Source organism: Garra rufa, chromosome 21 (assembly GCF_049309525.1).
Source record: "Garra rufa chromosome 21, GarRuf1.0, whole genome shotgun sequence".
NCBI classification, from domain to species: Eukaryota; Metazoa; Chordata; class Actinopteri; order Cypriniformes; family Cyprinidae; genus Garra; species Garra rufa.
This window is the reverse complement of record NC_133381.1, coordinates 3,393,157-3,405,609: the sequence shown is the minus strand read 5'-3', so window position 1 is coordinate 3,405,609 and position 12,453 is coordinate 3,393,157. Positions and strand designations below refer to the sequence as shown.

Here is a 12,453-nt window from a genome sequence, read left to right as displayed (position 1 = left end):
AGAAGGTGGTGGTTAGATTGAGCCGGAGGAAGGAAATGAGTTCAGTACTTGTGTTTGAAGCGTCTGCCGGCGTGTTTTCACTCAGAAAATGATGAGGAGAGAACAGAGAATGACAGTGAGTCAGTCCGTCCATCAGCGATCGGCCCACACACTATTATTCAGATGCTTTGGTTAAGCTTGTGTCCTAAATAACACTCACAGTTCACAGTTGGACAGTCGATATCGCTAAATAAACCCAGACTACAAATGATTGTATCTTGCTTTTACACACATACTGACCCAATAAATAAATATTAAACACTGATGTGAGTGCAGATGATTTTATTATGTGAGTACAGAGCGTGCGGAGTGATTCTTTCCGCCTCTAATTTTACAGCTGCTAAGATTTCAATGCTGGTCTTAAAATAGCTGAATGGATTCTGGATGGAGTATTTATTTTTGGAGGAAACGGGGTTATTATAGTTAACTAGAAACTAAAAATATTAAATGTTTTTTGAAAAATATTAAACTTTAACATTTCTCATTTCCATTTAGTTTAACTTGATGTACTAAAATAAATAAATACATACAAATGACAAAACAAACAGCTAAATTACTAAAACTTTAAATAAAATTAAAATGAAAATATACAAAAATATCTAAAAATATTAATAAAACTATAATAGTATTTCAGTGATGCTTTAAGTTTTATTTTACAGTGTATAAATTGACAAATCTCATAAAAATGGTCAAGATCACATACATAGATCATATCCATGTTGTATTTTAATTCAAAATAAAGAGGGAAAAAATACATTTTCCATAATATCCATTATCTCTCTTTTTTTTCTAATGTCAAATATGATTTTAAATAAATCTCAGACCATTATTTTTATTATAATTTTTTTTTTTTTTTTGCATTGCTAGTCAACATACGCTACCAGTCAAAAGTTTTTGGACAGTAATTTTTAATGTTTTTTTAAAGTCTCTTCTGCTCAGCAAGCCTGCATTTATTTGATCCAAAATACAGAAAAAGCAGTAATATTGTGAAATATTTTTACTATTTAAAATAGCTGTTTTCTATGTGAATATATTTTAAAATGTAATTTATTCCTGTGATCAAAGCTGAATTTTTAGCATCATTACTCCAGTCTTCAGTGTCACATGATCCTTCAGAAATCATTCTAATATGCTGATTTGCTGTTAAAGAAACATTTCTGATTATTATTATTATTAATATTTAAAACAGCTGAGTATATTTTGTTCAGGATTCTTTGGTAAATAGAAAGATAACGTTACACACTATACCATTCAAAAGTTACAGAAAAATTATAGAAATTTTACTTTTGTTTAGCAAGGATGCTTTAAATTGAACAAAAGTGATAATAAAAACATTGTTACAAAAGGAAACCTGAAAAAGTTCTACTCAGCTGTTTTCACCATAATAGTAACATGAAATGTTTTTTGAGCAGCAAATCAGAATATTAGAATGATTTAATTAGTAATTATGTAATTATGCTAAAACTTTATTATTTTGAGATATTATTTTAATGTAAAATATTTGTTTCTATGTGGATATATTTTTAAATGTAATTGATTCCTGTGATGCAAAGCTATATTTTCAGCATCATTACTCCAGTCTTCAGTGGAAATCTTCTATTCACCAAGGATGTTTTAAATTGCCAAAACGTGAAAGCATAGATTTACATTGTTGGAAAAAATTTATAATTTAAACTAATGCTTTTCTTTTTAATGTTTTATTCAAAGAAATACAAATAAATATTTGGCAGCACAACTGTTTGCAACATTGATAATTCTAATAATAAATCAGCATATTAGAATGATTTCTAAAGGATCATGTGACACTTAAGACTGGAGTAACAGCTGATGAAAATTCAGCCATTCAAATTCATATATATATATATATATATATATATATATATATATATATATATATTAGTAGTGTAACAAAGTAGTTGAAGTAGTGTTTCTCATTGTGAACTCTGACACATGATGTGTGATTGAATGTCCTCACACACTCACACTCACACTGAGATCTTCACTGACTCATGATGGGTTCTCCTGCCCGGCGGTTAGACAAAACGCTCATCAACAAACTTCATCTAGTCTGGTAGTCTACATGTGTACATATGAGAAAGTACATAAGAGAATGGCTATGTTTGGAAACTTTAACCATATGATCTCTGCTTATAACTGTTTTATATTTGATACATTAATTTCTATTAATGCCCTGTTTTACACACGATCTGCTTCATGCCTGTCTGTCATCTGATAGTTTAGAGTTTTTTTTATCATCAAGTAAAAGGTCCTTTAGTACAATTGTACAAAAGTCCACCTACAGATGGTGCTTCTCGTGTGTTTTGCTTTCAAATCTTGACTGATTTTCAAATCTGAGAAGTCCCAATCTGAATCAAATGATTCACGAAATCGCATCAAAGTCCCGATTTGAATCAAATGATTCGCGAAACCGCACCAAAGTCCCGATTTGAATCAAATGATTCGCGAAACCGCACCAAAGTCCCGATTTGAATCAAATGATTTGCGAAACCGCACCAAAGTCCCGATTTGAATCAAATGATTTGCGAAATCGCACCAAAGTCCCGATTTGAATCAAATGATTCACGAAATCGCACCAAAGTCCCGATTTGAATCAAATGATTTGCGAATTCGCACCAAAGTCCCGATTTGAATCAAATGATTCACGAAATCGCATCAAAGTCCCGATTTGAATCAAATGATTCACGAAACCACACCAAAGTCCCAATCTGAATCAAATGATTCACGAAATCGCACCAAAGTCCCGATTTGAATCAAATGATTCGCGAAACCGCACTAAAGTCCCGATTTGAATCAAATGATCCGCGAAACCGCACCAAAGTCCCGATTTGAATCAAATGATTTGCGAAATCGCACCAAAGTCCCGATTTGAATCAAATGATTCACGAAATCGCACCAAAGTCCCGATTTGAATCAAATGATTCGCAAAATCGCACCAAAGTCCCGATTTGAATCAAATGATTCGCAAAATTGCACCAAAGTCCCGATTTGAATCAAATGATTCACGAAATCGCACCAAAGTCCCGATCTGAATCAAATTATTCACGAAACCGCACCAAAGTCCCGATTTGAATCAAATTATTCACGAAACCGCACCAAAGTCCCGATCTGAATCAAATGATTCACGAAACCGCACCAAAGTCCAGATTTGAAACAAATGATTCACGAAATCGCACCAAAGTCCCGATTTGAATCAAATGATTCACGAAATCGCACCAAAGTCCCGATTTGAATCAAATTATTCACGAAACCGCACCAAAGTCCCAATCTGAATCAAATGATTCACGAAACCGCACCAAAGTCCCGATTTGAATCAAATGATTCACGAAATCGCACCAAAGTCCCGATTTGAATCAAATGATTCGCGAAATCGCACCAAAGTCCCGATTTGAATCAAATGATTCACGAAATCGCACCAAAGTCCCGATTTGAATCAAATGATTCACGAAATCACACGAAAGTCCCGATTTGAATCAAATGATTCACGAAATCGCACCAAAGTCCCGATTTGAATCAAATGATTCACGAAATCGCACCAAAGTCCCGATTTGAATCAAATGATTCACAAAATCACACGAAAGTCCCGATTTGAATCAAATGATTCACGAAATCGCACCAAAGTCCCGATTTGAATCAAATGATTCGCGAAATCGCACCAAAGTCCCGATTTGAATCAAATGATTCACAAAATCACACGAAAGTCCCGATTTGAATCAAATGATTCACAAAATAACACGAAAGTCCCGATTTGAATCAAATGATTCACGAAATCACACGAAAGTCCCGATTTGAATCAAATGATTCACGAAATCACACGAAAGTCCCGATTTGAATCAAATGATTCACAAAATCACACGAAAGTCCCGATTTGAATCAAATGATTCACAAAATCACACGAAAGTCCCGATTTGAATCAAATGATTCGCGAAATCGCACCAAAGTCCCGATTTGAATCAAATGATTCACGAAATCACACGAAAGTCCCGATTTGAATCAAATGATTCACGAAATCACACGAAAGTCCCGATTTGAATCAAATGATTCACGAAATCACACGAAAGTCCCGATTTGAATCAAATGATTCACGAAATCACACGAAAGTCCCGATTTGAATCAAATGATTCACGAAATCGCACCAAAGTCCCGATTTGAATCAAATGATTCAAGAAATCGCACCAAAGTCCCGATTTGAATCAAATGATTCGCGAAATCGCACCAAAGTCCCGATTTGAATCAAATGATTCACGAAATCGCACCAAAGTCCCGATTTGAATCAAATGATTCACGAAATCACACCAAAGTCCCGATTTGAATCAAATGATTCGCGAAATCGCACGAAAGTCCCGATTTGAATCAAATGATTCACGAAATCGCACCAAAGTCCCGATTTGAATCAAATTATTCACGAAACCGCACCAAAGTCCCGATTTGAAACAAATGATTCACGAAATCGCACCAAAGTCCCGATCTGAATCAAATTATTCACGAAACCGCACCAAAGTCCCGATTTGAATCAAATTATTCACGAAACCGCACAAAAGTCCCGATTTGAATCAAATTATTCACGAAACCGCACCAAAGTCCCGATCTGAATCAAATGATTCACGAAACCGCACCAAAGTCCCGATTTGAAACAAATGATTCACGAAATCGCACCAAAGTCCCGATTTGAATCAAATGATTCACGAAATCGCACCAAAGTCCCGATTTGAATCAAATTATTCACGAAACCGCACCAAAGTCCCGATCTGAATCAAATGATTCACGAAACCGCACCAAAGTCCCGATTTGAATCAAATGATTCACGAAATCGCACCAAAGTCCCGATCTGAATCAAATGATTAAAGAAATCGCACCAAAGTCCCGATTTGAATCAAATGATTCGCGAAATCGCACCAAAGTCCCGATTTGAATCAAATGATTCACGAAACCGCACCAAAGTCCCAATCTGAATCAAATTATTCACGAAACCGCACCAAAGTCCCAATCTGAATCAAACGATTCGCGAAACCACACCAAAGTCCCAATCTGAATCAAATGATTCACAAAACCGCACCAAAGTACCGATTTGAATCAAATGATTTCCAAACCCGCACCAAAGTCCAAATCTGAATTAAATGATTTGTGAAACCACACCAAAGTCCCAATTTGAATCAAATGATTCACGAAATCACATCAAAGTCCTGATTTGAATCAAATGATTCACAAAACCACACCAAAGTCCCGATCTGAATCAAATGATTCACGAAACCGCACCAAAGTCCCAATCTGAATCAAATGATTCGCGAAACCACACCAAAGTCCCGATCTGAATCAAATGATTCGCAAAACCGCACAAAAGTCCCAATTTGAATCAAATGATTCACAAAATCACACGAAAGTCCTGATTTGAATCAAATGATTCACAAAACCACACGAAAGTCCTGATTTGAATCAAATGATTTACGAAACCGCACCAAAGTCCCGATCTGAATCAAATGATTCACAAAACCACACAAAAGTCCTGATTTGAATCAAATGATTCACGAAACCACACGAAAGTCCTGATTTGAATCAAATGATTCACAAAACCACACGAAAGTCCTGATTTGAATCAAATGATTTACGAAACCGCAGCAAAGTCCCGATCTGAATCAAATGATTTACAAAACCACACAAAAGTCCTGATTTGAATCAAATGATTCACGAAACCGCACCAAAGTCCCGATCTGAATCAAATGATTCACGTAACCGGAAAGACCTTATTTTCCCCAGAAGCTTTACTTTAACTTTTCCTCAGTGGAGGAGTGATCTTCCCAAGGCTCCAAAAATCTTACATCTTTTAAGGAACGTTTATTTTTTCATCTTTTAATAATCATTGGATTGCATTGCATTATATGTTTGGATCAAGACATATTATTGGGGACACAGAGTGACAACTGATATTTTTTGTCAGTTGTTGGCATTTTATGTCAGTATCTGCTGTATTATAAAGATCTGTGTGTGTGTTGAAAGCAGTGATAGTCTGTTATGTACTGGAATGTGTGTGTTATCAGTCTGAGGTTCACATGTTAATATTCACATGTAGAGAGGGGTGAAGTGTGTCATGAACTAATTAGCATGTCCGTCTGATCGTTCTGCCCACACACACAGAGATCTCCCATCTGCCCATGACTCATGTCTCTTCTCACTCTGAACACAGACCGTTCTCATGTTCTCAATGAGCAAATCACATCATTACGTGTCACAATTTCTCATTCTGAATGCACATTTGCAGGACTCACTAAAAAATACTGTGACTGAACTAGAAGTAACACATTTTTTATGTCTCACTATCATTTGAAGAACATCCACAGGACTGGAGTTCATTTTCATCTTCAGTTTTAAAATGTAAGTCAACAGCAATTTTTCAATTTTAGGTGAACTATTCCTTTAAATGATCAGAAAGAGTTTGGATAGTTTTCATGTACTTGTCCAGATCAACTTTAAGTAAAGAAAAGAGAGGTTTAGAGCCAGATTTTTGTTTATGTATGTGGAATTTAATTATTAAGTTATGTATTCCCATATTCTTTTTCGAGTAGTCAAACAATCCAAAGAAAACATCTTTAAAACAAAAAGAAGTCACTTTAGATCTGATAAACATTAAAAAATCTGACCAAATGACATACATTGGAAAAACAAGTGAATGAATCTTCCTGAGAAGAGTGACAAAATCAGCAACTCACTTCAGTATCTGACTTACATTATAATTCCTCATAAGATTTTTGTGAAATTTGGATGAACTCATTAATCTGTTCGTTGACCTCATCATATTTAAGAAGAAAACTGTGGTTATACAAAAAAAAACTACACTTTTACTTTAGTAAAACCACTTTTCATTTTCTTAAGGGATTTGTATTTGTGTGTCTTTGTTTTGTTTTTAGAACTGTACTAACTTAATGGTTTGAAAAAAATATTTAAGATTAATAATCTTAATCAAAAGAAGAACCTGCTTCAATGTGCCGATTTGAATCAAAAGATTTGCGAAACCTCACCAATGTCCTGATCTAAATCAAATGATGTGCGAACCCACACCAAAGTCCCGATTTGAGTCAAAAGATTCACAAACCCGCACCAAAGTGATTTACGAAACCGGAAAGTCCCGATCTGAATCAAATGATTCACGAAACCGAAACATCCCGATCTGAATCAAAAGATTTGGGAACCCACACCAAAGTCCCGATCTGAGTCAAAAGATTTGCAAACCCGCACCAAAGTCCTGATTTGAATGTTTCTGAAACTGGAAAGTCCCGATCTGAATTAAATTATTTGCAAAACTGGAAATTCCCGATCTGAATCAAAAGATTTGCGAACCCGCACCAAAGTCCCAATCTGAATCAAAAGATTCACAAACCTGCACCAAAATCCTGATTTGAATCAAATGTTTCCAAACTGGAAAGTCCCGATCTGAATTAAATGATTTGCAAAACTGGAAATTCCCGATCTGAATCAAAAGATTTGCGAACCCGCACCAAAGTCCCAATCTGAATCAAAAGATTCGCAAACCTGCACCAAAATCCTGATTTGAATCAAATGTTTCCAAACTGGAAAGTCCCGATCTGAATTAAATGATTTGCAAAACTGGAAATTCCCGATCTGAATCAAAAGATTTGCGAACCCGCACCAAAGTCCCAATCTGAATCAAAAGATTCGCAAACCTGCACCAAAATCCTGATTTGAATCAAATGTTTCCAAACTGGAAAGTCCCGATCTGAATTAAATGATTTGCAAAACAGGAAAGTCCCCATCTGAATAAAATTATTTGCGAACCAGAAATTCCCGATCTGAATCAAAAGATTCACAAACCCGCACCAAAGTCCCGATTTGAGTCAAAAGATTCACAAACCCGCACCAAAGTGATTTACGAAACCGGAAAGTCCCGATCTGAATCAAATGATTCACGAAACCGAAACATCCCGATCTGAATCAAAAGATTTGGGAACCCACACCAAAGTCCCGATCTGAGTCAAAAGATTTGCAAACCCGCACCAAAGTCCTGATTTGAATGTTTCTGAAACTGGAAAGTCCCAATCTGAATTAAATGATTTGCGAAACAGGAAAGTCCCCATCTGAATAAAATTATTTGCGAACCAGAAATTCCCGATCTGAATCAAAAGATTTTCAAGCGCACCAAAGTCCCGATCTGAGTCAAAAGATTCACAAACCCGCACCAAAGTCCTGATTTGAATCAAATGTTTCCAAACCGGAAAGTCCCGATCTGAATTAAATGATTCGCAAAACTGGAATTTCCCGATCTGAATCCAAAGATTTGCGAACCCGCACCAAATTCCTGATCTGAATCAAAAGATTTGCAAACCTGCACCAAAGTCCTGATTTGAATCAAATGTTTCCAAACCGGAAAGTCCCGATCTGAATCAAATTATTCACTAAACCAGAAAGTCCCGATCTGAATCAAATGATTTGCAAAACCGGAAAGTCCCGATCTGAATCAAATTATTCGCGAAACCGTAAAGTCTTGATCTGAATAAAATTATTTGCTAAACCAGAAAGTCCCGATCTGAATCAAAAGATTTTCAACCGCACCAATGTCCCGATCTAAATCAAATGATTTGCCAATCCGGAAAGTCCCGATCAGAATAAAATTATTCGCGAAACCGGAAAGTCTTGATCTGAATAAAATTATTTGCTAAACCAGAAAGTCCCGATCTGAGTCAAAAGATTCGCAAACCTGCACCAAAGTCCTGATTTGAATCAAATGTTTCCAAACCAGAATGTCCCGTTCTGAATAAAATTATTTGCGAAACCGGAAAGTCCCGATATGAATTAAATTATTTGCGAAACCGGAAAGTCCTGATCTGAATCAAAAGATTCGCAACCGCATCAAACTCTCTTATCATCTGGGCTGTATCCGAAATCGCCCCCTATACCCTCATTCACTATTCCCTACATTAGTCCACTCTTACAGTTCACTTGAAGGAGTGAATGAAAACGAGTGAGTGAATTCGTACACTAAGTGCACCGGAAGGACTGCCGCTTTTGCATAGTATTGCTTACTGTTTAACAATCATTTGAAACGGACAGTTTGAGTAGTAAGATTAAAGGATTTATCTTGAACTATGTCTATGAATTTACGTATAAACCCTGGTTAAACAATTTAATAATCAATTTACAACGAATTTGTACCCGCCTTGTAAAATGAACTGATGGATGATTCAGCTGCGGGCGCCATCGTCTGGTGAGACGCGGGAATTCAGTCGGTGCGCGACTCTCACAGTGCATTATGGGTTATCTCTAGCGGTTTAGCGTACATCGGTTGTACACTCGTTTTTGCGGTGCATTGTGGGATTGAATGAGTGCACTCGAGAAAGTCCACTATGGTTTCGAACACCACTTAAAATGGCTGTCCCCTCAAATAGTGCCCTATTTGAGGGTATAGGGGGCGATTTCGGATACAGCCTTGGTTTTTGTAGGTGAACTGAATGATCGAAGTCACGAGTTTGAATCAATCGGAGCGGTTCCAGCGTAAATGACTCAATAAATTGATTCAGTTTTGTCAGTTCCTCTGCTTTTCACATCTTCAGCCATGTTTACAGGACACTGCCATTACTACTACTAGCTTAGCTCGCTAGTTTTATGACTCCAACTGAAAAGAACAAAAAAGAGGATGATGTTTACGAATAAAACATCAATTTTTCCATTCCCAAGATATTCAACACAAATCTACGAACATTCAGGTGAGGTAACCGCTTTACTGCTAACTAGTGAAAACGCTTCAATAATATGACGAGCTGCTTTTTAAAACGCATGTTAGATGTAGACATTGTGCATTTTGATGGAGTTCGTAGCTTAATTGACTATATTTGAAATAGTTTGAGCTGCAGTTCAGTTGCTGACAGTTCAGGAAATAAGTTAAAAGCATCTAGTCATCTCATACTTTTAGTCAATGTTCAGTTTATCAGTATATATTGTTATAAGTATTTGATATTATTGTTGTATCTGATTGTATTAGTCTATATAGGGAAGAAACAGATGAACACAAAACAGCATGACAAAGGTAAAGAGGGTAAACTTTATCATTCAACTGAACTGTGTACATTTGTTTTAAACACTTCAGCTAAGTTACCTTATATTAACTTCTCAGGCAATATCAATGGTGTTTCTATTTCAGATATTTAATTGTTTGATCATAATTATTGCTAGGGACAATTTAGTAGTTGGATATGGGATATTGGTAGGCAAATTTATTCATATTTTTATTTTTATGTTAATTAAGGCGAGACACTGCAGGTGAATAAGGTAAAAAATTAACTAATAGTTATGACCTTACTAACCCAGTTAATTGATTACATTGAAAATTGCTAAATTTTTTGTATTACAAGTTTTCTAAATGCAAATAAACATTATTTAATGAAATATAAGCTAATTTGCATACATTTCTAGTACAAAAATCTAAACTCTGGATGAAGTCAGTTTCAAAATTCTTGTTTAATTTTTTTGACATATTAGAGTCAAATGTTTTTACAGAGGGAAATCTCATTTCGTCACTCCATAATTCATAAAAAAAAGCTATTTTTGCCATTTTGGGGGGAATAAAATGTATAAAATCAAACAAATTATATATTAACAAATCCCTCTGTAAAAACCTTCAGGATATAGAAAGGAATAAAAAAATGTATAGTTTGGTGTGTGTAAGTGCTACTGAAGTGGAGACTTATGGCTCAGGAGAAAAAAAAATCATTTTGAGAAAGCAGCCTTTAAAAATATGTATTGTAATTGAAATCTATTGACACAACTAGATAAAGTGCTATAAAAGGAACACTTAACAGTGTCTTTAGGGTGTTTTCTTTCCACTAGTCTGAAAAAACACTTTATAAAACACCAAAAGCCCAAAATTTAAAAACTTTGGCTGGTGCATGAAAAAACAGTTTTTTTGCCTGCATTGTCTCCCCTTAATACCATCAGCCCTTTAATGAAACTGCTAATGCATCTAATGCCTGATGAGAATCTGATTTGTGTCTCTCTGCAAAATGCATAGACAAGTGAACCAAAAATTCTTCTATTTTTTGTTTATAGGCCTAAAATGACAGGAATATGTGCAAATAACTGCATGTACCGCGGTGCCCTCCAAACCATTAGAGCAAATCGGAGTATTTTCTGGGAAATAAGCATGTAATTTGCGAAGCGAGGCGGCGCTGAGTCACCGGCCTCAGTTTCCCTGTAAACACGTGCGATCTGCTGCTCCTGATGCTCCTCCAGACCTCCAGCCACCTGGCCAGATCCTCCCTCCTCCTACAGCGGCTCCTCTTCCTGCTCCGCATCATCGCGGCATCTCCTGGGACTCTAATGCAGGGTTTGTGCCAGATTGGCGCATGTCGAAAGGGTTTGCCTCTTCCATTAGAGCGGCCACCCCGGTGCCATCTGCTCCCGCTGATGCCTCCCAAATTATTTCACATTTCACTCCATCTCTGAGGCACGGAGACATTAAATGCTAAAATTGCATCAGTTTAAATTTTCAGAGAGATGCTGCATGATTTCTGACGAGAGATATTGAATTAGGTGATTTCTATTTTGCATGCTTATGCAATATTAATATGTATGTCAGGTTGCGTCTTTTAGATCTTAAACTAAAGTAGGCCTATTAAACTTACCTTTAAATGCAAAAATGCAATGCTGGGCTATTATGCATTGAAGCTAATTGAAGCCCACTTCTGCCACAGAATGAAGAAAAACAACATAATTGTAATATTTTAGCTCTTAGTTTTTTTGTCGCTTTTCATAAATAATTGTGCAATTCAAGAAAAAAGCTAAATTTTGAGATATAAACTCAGATATAAAAAGGCTGCATTTACCTATTTTGTTATATTTTGAGTTTACATCTAACAACTTTTACTTTTATCACTGAATTTTGAGTAATAGTTTTTTTATAAAAAAAAAATAATTGTGATTTTTATCTCATAATTCTGATTTCTTTCTGGCTTTTCTGAAATAATTGTGCAATTCAAGAAAAAAGTCAAAATTATGAGGAAAAAAAACACTTTTTGAAGGATACAATTATTGAACATTTCGGGCCACAGATAACTCAAGTTATTTTCTAAAGGATTGTAGGGTTCAGTCTCTGCTGCTAAGAATATTCTGGCTTTGTGATTATAAGCACTGACTCACAGACGGACACTAGGATTCAGCCTCAAAAAAATTCACTATTCTTAACAACTTTTAAAAAAAAGTGACAGTGAAGACATTTATAATATATATATTTTTTATAATTATGTTATAATTATGATGCAAAATGTTATAATTATGACATAAAAGTCATAATTATGAGATAAAAGTCAAAAATTCTTTGATATACTAAGTCATTTTTTGAAATAAAAACTTTGACATGCTAAATCATAATTATAAGATAAGTCAAAGATAATA

The 12,453-nt window shown here is 35.6% G+C and overlaps 1 protein-coding gene across 1 annotated transcript in view; it reads right to left on the bottom strand.

Annotated features, from left to right (window-relative positions):
• The window catches only part of LOC141296227 (1-phosphatidylinositol 4,5-bisphosphate phosphodiesterase beta-2-like), a 49,079-nt gene extending 37,725 nt beyond the window's left edge, over positions 1-11,354 (bottom strand). Inside the window, exon 1 of the mRNA XM_073827500.1 lies at positions 11,238-11,354. Coding sequence (XP_073683601.1) covers positions 11,238-11,354 — 117 coding nt within the window. The remainder of the gene's footprint in view (positions 1-11,237) is intronic.
• Positions 11,355-12,453: the final 1,099 nt, after the last annotated feature.